The sequence below is a fragment of the Urocampus carinirostris genome, chromosome 20, assembly GCF_059441175.1.
Source record: "Urocampus carinirostris isolate Australia breed hairy pipefish chromosome 20, RoL_Ucar_1.0, whole genome shotgun sequence".
NCBI lineage: Eukaryota > Metazoa > Chordata > Actinopteri > Syngnathiformes > Syngnathidae > Urocampus > Urocampus carinirostris.
In genome coordinates this window covers 7295122-7314665 of record NC_142368.1, presented here as the reverse complement: position 1 = coordinate 7314665, position 19544 = coordinate 7295122, and the positions used below count along the sequence as shown (strand labels likewise).

Genomic DNA, 19544 nt, shown 5'->3' with positions numbered 1-19544 from the left:
AATCTCCTGACTGATTCCTGCTTGTGTAATTGGACTGGCCCGTGGAGTCGATGGCTAATGCCCATCACGCAGGTACTCTCGGAACAGTCAAATTAATTTGAAACGATTACTAGGAGCCGCAAGTGTGTGTCTACTCTGAGAAAAACAAATATAGGATGGAGAAAGCTGCCTAAAGCAGTGTAAAGCCAACTACTGCCATCATAAAAAGCAGAGAGTACCCGTGTGTCATTTATATTTCAACGAGACACCGACGGAGAACGGTTCTAACTGAAGTGCTGTATTACATGCTCCATTTATAAATCAGGGTAAGTGAGTAAACCACAGGACTAGGTTTTCTTTCAAACAAATGTGCTATTAAGAGAAGATCTGTTATTTTCCTTCAGATGACAGGCCAACAGAACTACTTTGGCTTTGCGAAGCCAAGATGAGTGTCTCGTCTCATCGGCTCACCACCAATAATTGGTGGAATGTGAGGAGGCACCCTTTTGACTTGCAAAGTGTGCCGTACCTCAGATCTCCTAGTTATGTGAATAAGAATACCCGATGATTGACACCACCGAGAATAGGAAAAATGTCAAGGGAATTGAATGCAGGCTAGTATGTGCATCTGAGATAAGCCGAAGTTTGATCCCCCAAGCAGCGTGGTTTCACATAGGTTCAGTTGAAAATCTAATCCAATAGCTTCACAAAATCCAGTCTACCATCCATTTGTTAAGACACGATCAGAAATTTGGATTAGGGCAAAATCAGGTATCTATATTTCTATTGAAATGTTTGTATTATATTATTTTTGTATACTATCAAAGGTACTGCAGGTACTCCATATCGGTTTACAGCAGATGTCAGGAACCTATGGCTATTTCCATGAGTACAAAGGGTTCGGAGAAAAAAATTAAGTATTGCAAATTTTTCTGTGGCATTCCAAAGTCGAATGTTTTCAACCCGAGTTTAGCACAGGCGAGGTTGAAGCAACACTAACAGAATTCTTGGGTCCGTCCAGTATATGTACCCTGTAGGTGTCACACAAACTTACCCCGTTTTGGCATTAGATCGCCAAGAAACCCTTTAATTGGAAGCTCAGTCAACTATTTATGTTCACTGTTTGGATACTTGATGAAAAAGCCACTGGTGAACTGTAAATGAATAAAACACTACTTAGAACGATTTTATTGGGTGAGCGGTAGAGGTTGGCAGATCTCTGCACACATCGCAAGGCACTCCCTTCTCCCTCTCGCTCAGTGCAGTCTTTGCCAAAGGTATATGACAAAATCCCTATGGTTTGCAGTATTTTATGACATTTTTACAAAAGAACTTTGCTTGCTCCTTGTTTTGAAACCATTCTTTAGGACAAAAATTACAGTCAAAATTAGCCTAAACACTTTTCAGTAACTCCTCAGAGGTTAATATCAGCGAAATTTCAGAAAAGCCCCATGGATCAAACTTACCTCGAGATGACTTCCTTAAAGATTGAGAGTAAACAACAGTAACAAAATAACAACTATAAAGCTAAAAATAAAAACACAAAAACAGAATTACAGTTGAATGAACAGAAGAAAAACAAAATTTGAAGGCTTTAAATTCAATTTTAAAGAGTGGCAAGCTAATTGCTCGCTAGCCTCGGGTATCTTCGAATTGAGCCAGGTCAACCGTCCCGAGTGTAGCTGTTTCCCACAAGCTGTAGCTCCAGGTTATCTGTTTAATGGGTAATGAATCTGTTGTTGGTGAGATACAGGCATGGCAAGGGTGACTTGTGATTGTTGTTATGTAGCTTAGCCGTAGCAGTAGGCCGGACCTGTAGCCATGCTGTTGCCTTCTTTCCCTACGCCGCCTCAGTCTCTTCCCTGACCCGACAACAAACCCGCTGGTGATCTCCATTTTTTTGTGCCCTTCTGACTTTCTTTAGAGTCAGACTAATAAATGAATTCCCTTTCAAAATAACGAGCTGTTGTCATGCTTTGAAGTTTGTTTTGGGTGGACCCATTGACTTGTGCGCCCGCCCACCCTGGCTATTTGACTGATAGCGCACACCAGCCTATCACAGTCGTGCACACATTCACGCCCACTCAACTAACACACAGACACAGACACACACAAACACATACACCCTGCCCCAAAGATAGCATTTGCTGTGTGCCGTCTGCTGCAAAACACACCGCAAGAAACATTGATAACCAGATTGCTAAGTAGTGAGGGATTACTGATTTTTTATCATATTGTCAGGAAACGGACCGGGAAGCAGGAAGTCGGAACTCATATGCGTAGACGATCTGTCACTTTAATTAGGAAATAAAAGTTGTCCAACACAAAAACGGACCAAAGACAAAACAAAACAGGTTTAAAGGCAATCAAAATTACAAACTAGGAATTACCCAGATCAAACAAGCATGAACAGGTCTTCAACAAGGTAAAGCAATGGTCTGGCAACGGGCAGTCCCAAAAGAGGCATTCAAGTACTCCACAAGCAATCAGTTCAATGCGTCTCAGCCGGTGTCAAGGGGCGGGGCCAGATGGGCGCCATGACAGGACATGACACATATTTTTGGGTAAAAAAATCAAAAGTATTGCAGGTACTTTGTTTCGGTATTTACTCAAAGTAAATACTCCCACGAGAATCGATCCAAACTGTGTTGAAACATCCCCACTTTATATACCGCAGTTAGAACAAAAATTAACACTTGCATTCACAAAGCTAAAAGGGTCTCCCCCAGCATTTTATAAGCCCGGTGGCGCACCAGTCTTTTCTCGTACCCCTGCCAGGGTAAGCATCAGGCCAAATCACTTCTCCTAAAATATACCACCACAAAACCTTTAACCGGCCACAATGGCATGGTTGAACAACAGAATTATAACTAGACCCAAGGCACTACTTTAATAGGTCTGTTAATCCCTGTAACAACAGAAGGGAAACCAATCCTCCCATATTCTTGTCTCAAAGTCTTCTTGAAAAAGAAAAATGTCACAGTGGAGCTTCGGTCTCTTTTGTTGAATTCATGGGCAGTTATTAATGAAAATGCACTATTCAGTAGGAATTCTTCGAGAGGTTACGAGCAACACCCAATAACACCGAGCGGCAATACATCCCTTTTTGTACGACACGTATTTAATTTTAGCCGCATTTGATCAACACCCACCGCTATTTAGAAGCCCTGACAGCTCGGAGATGGATGATGGTTTATTTCCAGTTACGCTCTACAATGCACCGTTTGTGCTTATCTTACCGACAAGGAGAGTGAGCATCATCGTAATAGTCAAATACTTTTGAAAAAAACAACAAAAACAATGAGAATATCGGAAAGTTTGAGCAGCATTTGTAAAAATGGAATAAATGGGAAGGACAAAGCGTGACACTGCAAACTGACATTTAAGTTCTTCTGCTATAGTTTAGTGTATTTTTTCGCTGTAGTGATTAAAAGTTGGAAGAGTAAGAAGTGAAGGTCACCAACTAGCAATCATTCCCACAGAGCAGATAATTCATACCTGCAAGTATTGCATTGCTGTATGTCCTCTTTATATGTATTGATAGTCAATTCCTGTTCAAGTACCAATTGTTTAAAGGTCTACGACGGTTATAAAATGTATTTGCCAGATACAATACAATGTCAGGGACAGTTAAGGCAAACTGGTTACAGGGATTGATTGAATATTTCGACTTTTAAAAATGTGCTATTTTATTTAAGCATGGATTGTATGGAAAAGTCAAACTATAAGGAAACATACTTTGCTTTATCCAATAATTACAAGCAACAAATTTGAGAACAGGTAATTCAATCTACAGACACTCCTCTACTTACGGACATGCGACTCAGGAACTGTCATGAACCGAAACAGGATCAGGACCCAAATGCATGACGTTTCTCACACAAGCGTTTTATTTTACGGGAAATGGGGAGTCATGCACATTAGGCAGCAGTCTGGCGTGGAATGATAGGAAGCCAGAGACCGACGAGATCGATACCAATTGCCCGAGTAGATATCGGACAGATGGGGTCGATACCGGACAGGACGGGACAGACAGGAATTATAATGAAACAGGATATCGAAATTAAACAGGACAAACTAGACGGGAACGAAAACTGGAGAGAATAGAAAACAGGACAAAAATAGACAGGAACGAAACTGGAAAGCGATATTAAACAAGACAAAAATAAACGGGAACAATACCGGACAGGAAATACCAACAGGAAACAGGACCGAGTCAAAACCCACATCATGAGGGACAGAGGTTCGTTGACGGGCTGACAAAGGAAGAGTGAGAGCACTGAGCTTAAATAGACAGAAAGCCAATCTGCTGGCGCCACATGGGCGGGGCCAATTGGGCGCCATGGCAACCGTGACAAAGAACAACGGTACCTACGGAAAAAAAATTCGGGATGTCGAGAAATATCCGGACATTGCTGTAAGTTAGATTTTGTTTTGTTTGCACCTTTTTCCGAGTACAGGACATTACTGTAGTGATTCTTTCCGCCGCTATCGGCGTGTGGCGCTGTGAAGAGCTCACTCAGCATCCACCCCGAAGAAGAAATTCACTCTTTGTAGTTCGTGAGTAAACATTCTATACTGTATCTCCAGCGCGCTAAGAATTTTGACATTTTTAGTGTTTAATATCTCGTGCATTCATTCAGTATGGTTGGTATAAAGTGTAAAGAATAGCCGAGCTGTCTTATTTGAAATGAAAGTGAAACAAAGAAGCTTTATACGGTTAAGAATGGTTGGACCGCTTTTTTTCGGCCACTTTTTACCACGGAGGTGGAAGTCGCCTAACTCTTGAAGCCCATCTTCCAAAAGTAAGTTGAACTTCACTTTATTTATCTTTATAGAGCATATTATTTTATTAAATCCTTATTTTTCAGTACAAAACAATACAGACGCTGCCCTACTTACGAACGATCGTTCCTAAGTTGAATTTGTTCGTAAGTTGCTTCAGTGCCATATTTTGTATGGAATGTATGTTTGAGGTTTATATAAGTAACCTGTATTTTTAGGCCAGCAATAAAGGGCTTACTGGCCCGGACCAAAGACAATAAAATCATAGATCTAAAATCTACGAAAGAAAAAATAATAAGAACATCTGAAAGTTTGAGCAGCAGTTGTGAAAACTAAATAAATGGAAAGAAAAAGTGATTGTCTATTTCGACCATGATTACTGCGATGTGCAGTCTAAATACCTGGTACAAGTCAAATATGTGGTGGAAGCAATTTATATTCAACTCCTTACTTTAAAAATGTGTTTGAAACACCATGAATATGGAAATTCCTTGTTCATTGAATGTTTTTATGCAGCACTTTGAGTTGCATTTCAGTGTCTGCAAAGTGCTACACAAATACATTGTGATTTTATTTGTATTTAATTTAAAAAATCATAACTTTTTATGAAAAAAGTGCTAGAGACGTCCTTTTTTAAATATATACTCTGAAATTTACGGCAGCCTGACCGAATCATCCAACGAGCCGGATGCGGTCTTAAAACAAAGGTACAGTGAAGGTGCAGAAGGTCCACCAATCTTAAGGTTCTGGTACTTCTGGCACCGGAGGCCTCGACAGTGTGTATGACATGATGAAATATGAAAACACCTCCAGACTTTTGGGGTGCAACTCTGGTGTCAGGTAGCTAGGTTTCAGAACCAGTCTTCGGGCTACTCAGATTTTGCCGAGGGGCACCAGGTTAATGACCCCTAGATGAAAAGTCAATCATATTCATGCGTCACGTGGAAGTTCAAGGCCACATTGTAATAATCACATTGTCTGTAATCAATTCAAACGGTAGTGATTCTCCATCTATTATATGTAAAGATTCCGCAGCATTCTCCCTAATCAGCTAATTAATCATTAATTCAAGAGTGTTATCTGTTTTATAGGATATGCTCAACATAATGGGTTTTATACATTCAAGCGCAAACTTAGATTACTAATGACAATCTTCGCCACATTGTTCGTTTTACAGGGAGAGCTCATGTGACATCATTCAGTCCGGGGTCGTGTACCCGATCGCCACATAAGTGTTTTTACGAACACTTGGGAATATACAATATAACCTCTACGAAACGTAATTAAATTTGTCCTATCATTAAAGGACATGTAAAGAAAGACGCACTCATCATTACCAACTGAAAAAAATTTGAAAAAGGTTATGCATCACGCTGCTTTTTCAGTCAAACACACTGACTCATCGTTCATTTTAATTGCAAATTGTCTTGACTTCGATGCTTCAATCGGCCTGTAGAACATACGCCGTGTAGAGTCTTACTTATGCATGAGTTAGAAACTCGCTCAAGGCTGTATCTTTTTAATGAAGCGCTCCAGGAAGTGCGCCAAAAATTTCACCGTTTACACTGATGTCAGGACCAGAACGGAATTAGGACCCAGATGCGTAACGTTTCTGACAAGTTTATTGAGAAAAAGAGGAAAGGCAGCGCCCGCGATCCGGTGCTCGCTGGACGCGGGAGGCAAGCCGCTAACAGAATCGAAACGTGTTCCGAATGCGAAAGTGGATCTTCCGGAGCGGGAGATCGTGGTGTCGAGGACGGAAAAAACAGGTCGATAGGTGGGACAGGAGAGCAAAACGTGGTCGGGGTCAAAAACAGGTCGCAAGCCGGGACGGGAGAGAAAAACGTGGTCGGGGTCATAAGCTGGAGACAAACGGGGAAATCAGGAATGGACGGGTGGAAAACGGGTGCAAAAAGGGGGACCGACAGGAGTCAGAGTCAAGGTGCTTGCCTTGCAGAAATAGAGGTTCGTTGACGGAATGACAACAGGTGAGTGAGAGGACATAGCTTAAGTAGGACGGGGAACCAATCTGGAAGCCGGCAGCGGCTGGCGCCAAACGAGCGGGCACATGTGAAACTAATCAGTCATCATGACAACTGAACAGGACCACGATTTTAGAATCGATGAGGATTGGAAATCAAATCATCATCAGATTTAGTTGTAAACAATGTTCCCTCTAATTTTCCACGGGTCTGAGCGTTCACACAAAGTCCGTAAGCAGCGCTTCAAACAACAGTGAGCAACCATAATCCCAAGTGTGGCAAGATAATTCATTGTCCAAAACTTCATTTTTTGCACAATTTTACATAATATTTGGTCATGTTGGGATTAAAGAAGCAAAAACGACCCGAAGAGTCGTTTAGGACACGAAAGAGCCGGTTCCTTTTAGTGAGCCGAGCAAAAGAAGCCGGTTCTCGACAAACTGTACTAAATTTACTCAACTTCAACTTCAAAATACCGCATTTAGTACACAACGTCAGGGGAACCTGCGTATTTTTACCTTCATGCACTGTAACTTTGACTTAATTTGCTTCTTAATTAGTAATTTTGAGCCCTCAATTTTGTGTGCTGGCTAGATTTTCTTGTGCGCTGAGAATGTGCGAGTAGTGAGCAATTGCGCACGCGCGCAGCTTAGAGGGAACACTGGTCGTAAAGCACATTTCAGTCAAATAATTGCCACTAAAAGTGCTACATAAAAAATCAGTATACGATAAAACAATAAAACAATAAAGTCCCCTCTTTTATCCTCACCCAACCACCCGAAACACCACATACACGGACGCACACAGTGGTTCAAATAAAATAAAGACAAAATAAATAGTCAAAGTATTCAAATGTGATTCTGGCAAGGTACAGAGTAACCAAGTGAAGAAAGGGACATGCAGGAAGCTCATCCACACTGATAAGGATAGCGGCAGATGGCCTCGGGAAAGGATTTTCAGCCATTGAACCACTCCCTACCAGTGTGAATTTCTCTACCATCTATGACTCAATAAAAAAACTGCATTTTAAAACAGTATCTATAGGACTTGTGTCATCAGGGTACACGGCAATGTGCAGCTGTCTGTGTTACTATGGAAGTGGACTCCGTGTCTTCTGATGACATCCCCAAAGGTGAACAAACATAGATTAAATAGTACCGGGCCTATAATTGGGGAACCCCACATTTACCCTTATAGGTTCAAGAGGACGACGCATCCATACTTACAAAGAAATGTCGATCTGTGAGGTAGATTAAAACCAGTTCAAGAAATGTCCACTAGGTTTCTGTGTCTATTTAACAAAATATGGTTATCTACTTTGTTTACTGAGATCCAGTAGAACCAGAACTTTAAGATTATTAAAATCTGTAATGTAACTGATATAGTTTAGTACCTTTGAATAGTCAGTCTCTGGACTGTAATTGCTTCTAAAACCGGACTAAAATTTCTCTAAAATGCTGTTTTCTTCTCATATGAGTACGTCTGAATAAAAACGAATTGTTCTAAAATCTTGCTTGAAAACGGTAACTTGGACAGAGGACGATAATTGTTTAAAATGCTTGAGTTTTCTACAGAAGGCGCCACGCCACCATTGTTTTAAAGGCGGCAGTGAAAACGCCTGTCTTGAGAAATTGACTATATTCAAAATCCATAAAATAATTTTAAAAGAGATGTGTGGGGGACAGCACGGCGGCGCAGTGGTTAGCACGTGTGCGGAACAGTTTTGAGGTCATGAGATCAAACCTCCTGTGTGGAGTTTGCATGTTCTCCCCGTGCTTGCGTGGGTTTCCTCCGGGCACTCCGGTTTCCTCCCACATTCCAAAAACATGCATGTTAGGTTAATTGGCCGGTCCAAATTGTCCCTAGGTATGAATGAGCGAGTGAGTTGTCTGTCTCTGTGTGCTCTGCGACTGGATGGCAACCAGTTGAGGGTGTCCCCTGCCCACTGCCCGAAGACAGCTGGGATGGGCTCCAGAACCCCCGCAACCCTAATGAGGATAAGCGGTGCACATGATGGATGGATGGATGGAGATGTGGAGATTGTGTCTAAAAGGCAGGTTATTGGTTTGACCGGAGAAAACTCAACCAAGTGCTCTTCCAAAACCTTCAGTGTTTCCTCATTTGAAAACATTTTAAGTATCCTGAAGGTGAATATACAACTCAAATATGTACAGTTTGATACAATTCTTTCAATAAACTCTAAAAAAACGAGGATGGAAGTTGGTTAATGGGTCCTTAAGACCTTTGTGTGACAGCATGTGCTTACGGTACCTGCTTTGATCATTCTTTTTATAGTAAAATTACACAGCAACACACAACACTGAATATTTAAAATAGGTCAATTCTAAGCTATCTACACAATATCTAATATCTAATATTTCTCAAAAGATAAGTTTGTTGCAAATCTGTGTTATGCATGTGTTCAAGAGCAGTTCAGAAATATGTCTAAAAATGAATCCAAGTACACAGGGTGAAACGACGTTGTAAAACACCATGAAATAATTTTGTAGTCTGTATTTACTCTATAAAAAATGAAATGCCATCCTCACATTTAAGATAAACTACTGGGGACGGGGATTTTCAACAACAACATAAATTGAGCCTCCAGTGAATCTCACCGTTGGCTGTTCCCACACTGTCAGCTGGGAAAGGCTCCAACTTACCGGCAATCAAAATGAGAACAAGCCCTACGGATAGGGAATAAACGGTTGTTTTGTCAATGTGACGTTTTCCCCCGTTTGGCTGTTATCTAAAAACTGCACAGTACAGTAAAGGTTGATGTAGCTCTACAAATTTGAAAAAATAAACAATATTGGTTATGAATTAAAACATGTTTCAGTGCTTTTCATCTTAATGCTACAGTGACACACATTTTGTTTCATATTATCGCAAGATTTGAGTGAATTAGTATAAAAATACTAGTAAACAAACCCTCTAAAGCATTAATCAAACTAAACTCCACCTAGAGGCCATAATTGGACTAATATATATATATATATATATATATATATATATATATATATATATATATATATATATATATTACTGGAGCCCCATCCCCCTAGTGGGAGGTGGCTAGAGTCAAGATTACATTCCTGACTCTTTCTGGGAGATTGATACAGAGGAGGGGGTTCCCAGCCCCCTCGCTCAACCCAAATGCTGTGTTTGGAGTCATTAGGTGACCAAAGCCCCCAATTCCAACCCCTAATGCCAAGCGCCAAGTCTTAGGTATGACTCGGCCGAGGCTGGAACCGGCAACCTCCCAGTCTCGGAGCGGGCGCCCTACCCCCAAGGCCACCAAGCTTGGACTATAAAATCAAATAAAATGAAAACAAAGTAAATAAATGGGTTTATTTTACACACATTTTACAGAGAATATCCCAAAAAGTGCTTAATTTACACAGGACTGATTGTAGCAAGGCAATAAACTGGCATCAGGTTTACAAACCATAGATTTTTTTGTGAATGACTGTAAAAAACTGAAATTCAAAATCCTGAAATGAACAAGAAAGATATTGTAACCCAATCAGATCTAAACAAAGGCTAAAGTTGGTGCTCAAAACCAATTGGTAATAATCTAATGATCCTTAATGTCACGTGATATTTCAAATATACTTCTAGCATTTCCATGACGGTTCTCCTTTTAATCTGACGTTGCATAAGCATAATGTAGTGCAGTTTAGTTCTTACATCAAGCACAAGTTTGAAGTACTAAAAAGTGAAAAATGAACACTTGAAGTCCTGTTGCACGCCTTTAGGCGATTCAGTTCATCGTCGTGCTTTTCCCTGTAATGGCTCAATACTCTGTCAAGAGTCCATCATTGTGGCTGACATTCCCCTGGTTTGGTAGTTGACAAAGACAGACAACAGCACAACTGCTGACTACCCTCTTTGTAAGGCATCTATATGCCAGACTTGTAGGTGTTCTGCATGTTCAAACTAAAACTAGAATCAGGTATGTTGGGACAGATCTTGATTTGCAGACCCTTGAGGACATGAATACAAGCAAGACATGTTAAAATTGAATAATTTTAGCTGGACAAGAGAGTCTGTACCTGTGTTGTAACCTACAGGTTTGAAATAGAGAGGTAAGGACTGCACCATTATCCCGTACCTAGGATTGTATTTATTAATCAAAAATTGTTTTGATCCCTATTCCTGATAGCGTTTTAATAGTAGATATGTCAAATTCAGATCAGGATAGTAAAAACCTGCACAAATTCACGGGTCATACTGCCCCAGCTGTGGCTGGATTTTTATTTTGCGGACATGGATTTGCCACCTCTGATGAATATGGTGTGCTAGAGTTCAGTAGACTCCAATGAACCAGATTAATTTGAAACAGCAGAAGCGGTTGTTTTACTTCGCAAACTGCTACCGCCTCTGCACAACGGAAATGAAGTATTTGTTTATTCATTTGCCCGGGCTCAAATTGAAACTGTAGTGTAAGGTAATGATGCAGAAAAATGAAGCGCAAAAAAAAAGGATATAGGGTAAGTGGCCTCTGTATGTGACTTGTGAATGAGCTCCTCTATTGGCGCAGTGAACAAAACGACACCGCTGGGTGCAGTATGCTAAATGGAATTTCATTTGAGGATAAGGAGGCGCACCGCTAGATGACCAAAGACACATGACACACCCTTGAGAGAAAGGTGCTGCAATCTTATTATACCTTGTCTTGTCCAATATGCATTGTTGCCAAGCTGACACATCACTTGGCTGCCTGTGTGTGGAATTGCTGCTGGCAGTGACAACTGTGTTATATACCCCGTGGTGCTGACAGCTTTCCCTCTCTTTCTTTCCCACCATTCCTCCCTCCATTCAATCAACTCCCTCCATCCCCTTGCCTGCTCTTCATTTCATCCTCCTTCCTCCAGGCCGAAGAGAAGCTACCGCGTGGCGAGAGGGAGGAGGAGCCAGGAGGCAAGGATGGATATCCAACTGAGTGTAAGAGCCTCCCCGCGGGGATGCCAGCGTAGGACGCAAGGCCTCACGGGCCGTTGACCTGCTGTCTCTGTGATTTATGGCGGCTTTGGGAGGGGGGAGGCTCAAGGGCCATTGCGGACTCCTCGCACTCTCCTCCGCCATCTGCAGGCATACATAGAGGGATTCCCAGCACGCCGTGATTTGCATTGTGCGCTGCTTAGTGCGTGGTCCTTCGTACAGAAATCAACGATATTCCTGCACTGCAGCAATCCACTGTTGGACAAAGCCCACTGTGGGAGAATTTGTGGATTACCATCAGTCATGGAGTGTCAGACGTAGAGCCCCCAGCACTGCTGCTTGAGGGGGTGGACACAGCTAAATCGATGGGAGTGTGCCAAGTAACAGAGTGATGCTCCTTCATTCACATCCTCATTCGACAAGCTGCTCTGCTTCCACGTCGAAGAAGTCCCCTAGAGGTGTCGAGTGTGACTGAGAGCCAACCGGTGTCCTCGCCATGGTTTTGCCACCTCCCGATAAACGCCATGTGTGCTTGACCACCATTGTCATTATGACCAGCATGGCCTTCATGGATGCCTACCTGGTGGAGCAAAACCAGGGTCCCAGGAAAATTGGGGTGTGCATCATCGTACTGGTGGGGGACGTTTGCTTCCTCATCGTTCTGCGCTACGTGGCTGTGTGGGTCGGGGCAGAGGTGCGCACAGCCCGACGGGGATATGCCATGATCCTTTGGTTCCTTTACATCTTTGTTCTGGAGATAAAGCTCTACTTCGTCTTCCAGAATTGCAAGGCCGACAGGAAAAGTTTGGAGACAGTGGCGCGAAAAGCATTAACGTTACTTTTATCGGTGTGCGTACCGGGTTTGTACTTGGTTCTGGTGGCGCTAGACAGCATGGAGTACGTGAGGACATTCCGCAAGAAGGAAGACATGCGGAGCCGTTTGTTTTGGGTGGCGCTGGACTTATTGGATCTTCTAGACATCCAAGCCAATCTGTGGGAGCCACAACGCACGGGCCTCCCTATTTGGGCAGAGGGATTGATGTTCTTTTATTGCTACATCTTGCTCCTCATCCTCCCTTGCGTCTCTCTCAGTGAGATAAGCATGCAGGGCGAGCACATGACCCCCCAGAAGATGATGCTGTATCCAGTCCTGAGCCTGGTTACCATAAACATGGTCACCATCCTGATCCGAGGTATCAACATGGTGCTGTTTCAAGACAGCCGCGTGTCCACCATTTTTGTGGGCAAGAATGTGGTGGCCATAGCAACCAAGGCATCCACCTTCCTGGAATACCGCAGGCAGGTCAAGGAGTTTCCGCACCCGCAAAATGCCATGGCCATGGAACTGCAGCAGAACTCAGTCAGCCACACGCAGACACTGCCCAAGACCACTACTCTGCCGCACGAACCCACGCCGGCACAGGAAGCTATTGAATCATGACCGAACAATGTCACAAAACTTGACACTTTAATGGACAGTTTTTAATCCTGCATCGTTGTACCTTGACTTTGGAGTGCCCTGATGAGCTTTTCCAGTGACAAGCTGCCACTTAGCTGACACACAAACACACAACAAGAGCTGCCAGGACCTGTATTCGTTATTCACAGTAACAATAAAAACGGGTCAACTATGTATGTGTAAATTAACAAAAGATGCTAAAGTTTCTTGCAAAGCCACGCCTCTTAACTCAAATATCAAAGCAGACTTTACTTTGAAAAGAAGTTTACTGAATTCATTTCAGATCTTTTCAGCACAGGAAATGTATCCATAAGTTTGTCACATACCAAATTAAATTCATAAGTCTGGGGTACAACTGCATCGTGTTTTAAAAGTTCAGACTGTGTTGACACTCCAAACCCAGCGGACCAGAAAATTTATGTTGTGAGCATTTTCTCCTTTTAAAGGTCACCAGTACCGAATGAGGAAGCGTTTAACTTCTCAGTTTACCTCCATTAGGGCCCAAGACGAACAAATGGTGACAAACGGTTGCTCTGAAGCGTTGCCAACCTCAAACGGTTTGACGCTTTGGAACTAAGGCCCCGATTAAAGCAAAACACTTAAAACCAAACCGTCAACTGCAAAAAGGGGCCCGAAAACACACCAGCGTTGTCCTTGTGGGCGTGGGAGAGCATGAACACAATTCTACATAGCTGGCGTGCAACCACATGTGCTTGTTTAACACCGGAGGATTGTTTATTTAGAGATCATTTTGTAACACAAGTGTGTGTGTGTGTTTGAGTATGAAGTGCAAATGAGATAAAACAGTGTTGTCAAGGATGAAAAAAAGGAGACATTTTATTTCTCAACTGTACATTCCTCTAAACGTCTCGAACCTTGAAATGAAAAAAAAAGAAGGAAAAAAAGTATCAGAATGTTTTATTCACAGAGATAAAAGGAAATTAAATATGTGAAGCAAGCTGAAATGTTAATATTATTTGTTTAGTTCTTATTATTGTCGTTGTAATGATTAAGCTGTACATTATTTGCAGGTGGGAGGCTGGTGATGTTTTAATAAAGGATATTGCTGACATTTATTTTTCTGGTTTTCATATTCTTGATGAAGAAAATGAATCAGCAATTAAGAGGTAGGTAACGAAAACTAATGCATTTGAACAACCTTTTTTCTGTTTTTCTTTTTGAACGTTCGAATGTGGGGCAATGTAAACAGGATTTACCATCTCAGCCCATATGCAGTGTCTGAAACTCATGACAAAGAGTTGCCGGACACCAAGGCAGACAACTCTGAAAAGTTGCCTGCCCAGCCATAAATTTGCCTGCCCCATTTTTCACAACTTGAAACACAAATAGACGACCAATCGCAAAAAAAACATTGTTGCAAAGTATTAAAGATTGATAATCAGAATATATAAGAGAACAACACTTTAAAATTAAGTTTGTTATAAATCTACTTATAACATTTATTGAATGTATATGACATCACTGTTTTCCATCTGCCATCAGTCTGTACCTGTATTTACTCATCTTTATTCATACCAAGTTTGCGTTGCGTCGTCTGCTACAGGCCACGTGAACTCCTCTTTCCACGATGCTTTCAATGGACTTTTACATTTTGTAGCGTCATAAATTGCGTTAGCTTCTTTTGAATATTTCTTCTGAAATGAAATGAAATAATCTGCATTTATATAGCGCTTTTCAAGTTAATGACTTCCCAAAGCGCTTTACAATGTGCTCCACAATTCCCAATAGCGGCCTTGTATTGCAGCCATGTAAGACGCTAACCTGCTTATTGGGCGTATTAGGGGTTCAGTGTCTTACCCAAGGACACTTCGACATGTAACACGAACGAGCCGGGATTCGAACTGGGATCCCTTGATCCCAAGACGAGCGCGCTACCTCCTGAGCCCTTCTGGGGCTTTGGTTTTGGATGGATTCCTAACCACGTATTCATTTTTCTTGTGTTCTCTATGCGTCTACTTTGGGAAATGACATGCAAATGCACAACTTTATAAGGCTCGGGAAAGTCCAGAAGCACGAATTTATTCAATGCAGGCTTCTGATCGGCTGCAGAGTATGCAAATTACCAAACGGACCGAGAGTGAAGTTCCAAAATTTCCAAACCGAAGGAAGATTTCGAAATCAGAATAAAGCAAAGGTTTGATTTGATTTGAAAAAAACAAAACGAAATAAAGTTGTAGGCCACCCGGGAGGAGACATTTTCTAAGTTGTACGTCCCGGGCGTCCGGGCAGACGTTATTTCAGACACTGCCATATGTAGCCCCACATACATTCAAACGGCATCCACATACAATTGATGACTGCCAGAGACAAAAGAACTTCACAAACAGTTGTGTGGAAACGTGCCAAGCAAGCAGTAGTCGAGAGCCACCAACAAACCGGAGGGCATCACTCAGAGCCGTGTAATTGCTCGCAGATGTCTCAGCCACTGTGTAATACCCCTTTTCCTCATTTGGTGGAAAATGTCACCGTGTATTTCGGGCCTGAACACAACTATTTACAATGCTGGCCTGTTTGCTTTCTAAATGATGACCGCGATGCATTGGTCCGGCGTGCTGTCAGTGGATGACTTATTATTGCGGTGTTAACATTAGCTCCGCCTGAGCCGACACGCATACTGCATATGGATTCTGGCGACTTGGTTGCATGTTCCAGTGTCAAACAGCATCTCATCTTTATGAAGATTTTGCAGAGCCAGATATGTACGCCTGCTTAAACTGGTACACGTCCAGTCACATCTGATGTTTGCTTGAGATCACTCTGATAATCCAGAAAAGAACTATCGTCAGATGAAACCAAAAGTAAAACTTTTTGATAGAAACACCACGTTTTGTGCTTGCATCATAAGACCACGGTTCCTTTTGTGAAGCATGAGGGTAGAAAAATCATCGGCAAAGGCAACAGGACAAATGATTGGCTTTGTGTGAAGCGTTTCAAGGTCCCAGACTGATTTTGTCACTTAAACCGTAAATTCCTTTTCAATGAGCATACACAGAACTCAAACGTTTTTACGTAGAAAGGGGTAATCGATATTTTTTTCCCTAATCAATACAGCAAATAACAAAGACTAAGAAACATTAAATATAAAATATGATATAAAATATAAATATTATATATATTTATATTTAAAGATGGGGAAGCACGGCGGCGCAGTGGTTAGCGATTGTGCGGCACAGTTCATGTCATGGGAACCTGTCATGGGTTCAAATCCAGCTCCAGACTTCCTGTGCGGAGTTTGTATGTTCTCCCCGTGCTTGCGTGGGTTTCCTCCGGGCACTCCGGTTTCCTCCCACGTTCCAAAAACATGCATTTCAGGTGAATTGGCCGGTCCAATTTGTCCCTAGGTGTGAATGAGCGAGCGAGTTGTCTATCCCTGTGTGCCCTGCGATTGGTTGGCAACCAGTTCAGGGTGCCCCCTGCCCACTGCCTGGAGATGGCTGGGATGGGCTCCAGCCCCCCGCGACCCTAATGAGGATAAGTGGTACAGCTAATGAGATGAGATGAGATATTTAAAGATTATATCTATTTTCTTCTTGTTTTGAAGGGGTAAGGAAAGGGGTTTCAAACTGGGTTGAATAAATTAAAGAAATACAGCAAACCTGATCCAACCGAAAAGTAATGTATATACTCGCATATAAGCCTACATTGCATATAAGCGACAGCCTAAAACTGCTTTAAAATAACCACAAACTAAAAAGTTCATACCCAAAATATCAATTAATTTTGTAGATAATTAGGATTAATATACTTATCTATCTTTCTATCTATCTATCTATCTACCCTGGTCATATGCCTCGAGAGGGGTGACCGACAGCAAGACAAACACGTACAAAAACAAAACAAAAAAAAAAGAAAAAGTAGCAAAAAACACACACAAAAGGTTTTGGACCATGGCCTACCCAAATGCCCAAACACCCAAACAAGTTAAGCACCTCGGCACCCAAATCGGTCATGCTTTCGTCCCTCCAGATGAAACGGGACACCAGAAAGCGGCCATGTCACTCGGATCAGGGTGACACAACACACTCTTCTGTTCAACAGCAGGGCCTGACAGCTTTTACTGGTTTACCCCTGCCGCATCATATGGGTGCCCTGCCCATCCCTTAGAATGCGTCTCAACATCCACTATCCTTTTACAACACCTCTCCACTCATTCCTATCACCAACAAGAGCTCTAGCTTCCTCTATATTGAACTTGTAAATGGCTAGAAATATAAAAATTTTAATACATTTACTCTACCTTCAAGCAAATTTTCAATGGCAGACCCTTGTACAATATTTTCGTATTTCATAATCATTTCATTATTTGACAATTTTTCTTTCACTTTTCACCAACTTAATTGGAACTCATATTTATGGGCAGAAAAGGAAATAAAACAAACAAAATCACAATAAAATGAGCTGTGGTCCCCCTCAAACACAATTGGGACAGCACAGTTTGACTAAAAAGAAAGAAGAGATCGTGCAGGGCATTATCACCTTTTGTCTAAGCGTTATTTTGCCATGGCAAAGTCCTGCAACCCACTGAAAACAGGTCCACGATCCACCAGTTTAGAAGCACTAGGTGTCGTCATTGTATCCAAAATCCGTTGTGCAATCTAATTTTAAGCACCTTTGTTCGCAGTTAATCTAGCTTTGTCCAAGTATTTAATTACACACCAAAGCGAGGTCTCGACTCTGCAACAACTGTAATTGTGTTGCTATTATCTTTTAATTCACAGCTCCAGTTTATGTCACAATTTGGCCCACTGCTGTTAAATCTGTTTGTATGGAATCTGTTCAAAGGCAATTAAGAACCAGAGCCCGACTTTAATTAAGGAAGAATCTCCGGGGACGTCTGCGGAGGACTATTGATGCCCGTGACGGTGAGATGGTAATCCGAGGCGCTGGATTTGATCGACTTTCTTCACCGGTCGTTCCGCGTGATGCTACGATTGCTTCAATAAATCCTTCCGGCGCTAAGGTATGGTTAAAGGTGGGGAAAGCAAATGCAAACCTTGAATAAATAATGCATTGGCGACAGCACGACAGATCACCTTTTGCCGTCCCTGTAAGGGAGTCGTCTATAAATCAGCCGCCGCAGGGTAATGGCACACTCTCTATACGTAAAACTGACGGGATCCAGCTTCTCCACAATAAACGGAATTAAATCAAAGTGTGTCTAGATCAGGGATGGGTCAAATAAGGACCTTGGGCCACATGCGGCTTTTTCATCAGGTCCGCTAGACGCAAATTGTCCAAATATAATGACAATTTATAGAAAAGTAAATAAAATAGTCAAGTCATGGTTATTTGTATAGCCCTAAGTGACAAGAAGTCTCAAAGGGAAGAACAGACTATAGACTACGATTACAGCACATCATCAACATGAAATAAAGGTAATAACAGAATGTCTAATTGACAGCTTCCTGAGGTCCACCAAAGTGCGAAAAGAATAGAATAAAATAGAATAGAATATGCCTTTATTGTCATTGTTACAACACGGGATATGCTGTGACAACGAAATTGGACGACTCCAGTTCCACATTTACAGTGAGGATAAGGAAACAAAGAGACAAAGGAACAAAGAACTAACTGACTTTGTTGTAAGTAGGCTTTGTTTTCCTCGGGGGGGGGGGGGGGTTGATGAGGGTGGTGAGGGTCAAACAGAGTTGCTGGATACAACCGGAATGTTTGATCTTACATTACACATAGTCCAGTGTTTTTCCGAATTGCTCAGTCCACAATTGAATGGATTTGGGAGTACAGTCCATAAACATGCCCGATTAAAGTCGCCGTCGACGATAAAGCTCCGTTGGGGTGTGCAAGCTGCTGTTTATTGATAGCAGCGGGCAGGAGATTTAGCGCTATGCTAACGTTAGCATCATATTCTGCAGATTACAAGCCGCAAATAGTGAAATATCTGGCCAAAAAGCAGAAAGAAAGGTTGTAAAGCTTTGAGATATTGGCAAGAAGATGAAATGACGTCTGACGTGAGGGAGGTGGGAGGAGGAAGCGGTGAGTCTTTTTCTCCAACACACAGGATGAAAATTGTGGGGGAGTTAGTGATTTGGAGTTAAACTGATAGTTTAGTAAGCATGTTCTTTAGCTCAATAATTCCTGAAGAAAATGAAATGATTTCTGTGCCTAGGCCAGCACGAAATTTGGTTCAAGTTCAGGCCCAAGATCTTACCTCTTGGGAGGAATTAAGTTGGAAAAATATCATGGGAAAGTCCTTTCAAAATTTTGTGACATACCAACAGAACTACAAAATAACATCTTAAACCGACAGGAAGCCAATGCACAGCAGCCAAAATTGTAGGAACATGATCCAACTTTCTTGTCTTAGTTAAAAGCCTCACTTCAGGCTTTTGATGCTCCAAAGTTCTATGATAGAA

The 19544-nt window shown here is 42.0% G+C and overlaps 2 protein-coding genes across 2 annotated transcripts in view; one reads left to right on the top strand and one right to left on the bottom strand.

Annotated features, from left to right (window-relative positions):
- The window catches only part of tmem121ab (transmembrane protein 121Ab), an 81880-nt gene extending 67668 nt beyond the window's left edge, over nucleotides 1-14212 (top strand). The window contains exon 3 of the mRNA XM_088324689.1: nucleotides 11624-14212. Within this exon, the coding sequence (XP_088180815.1) occupies nucleotides 12187-13131 (945 nt within the window). The 5' untranslated portion in view covers nucleotides 11624-12186 and the 3' untranslated portion in view covers nucleotides 13132-14212. The remainder of the gene's footprint in view (nucleotides 1-11623) is intronic.
- The window catches only part of fut8b (fucosyltransferase 8b (alpha (1,6) fucosyltransferase)), a 435447-nt gene that overhangs the window by 392699 nt on the left and 23204 nt on the right, over nucleotides 1-19544 (bottom strand). The window lies entirely within an intron of this gene.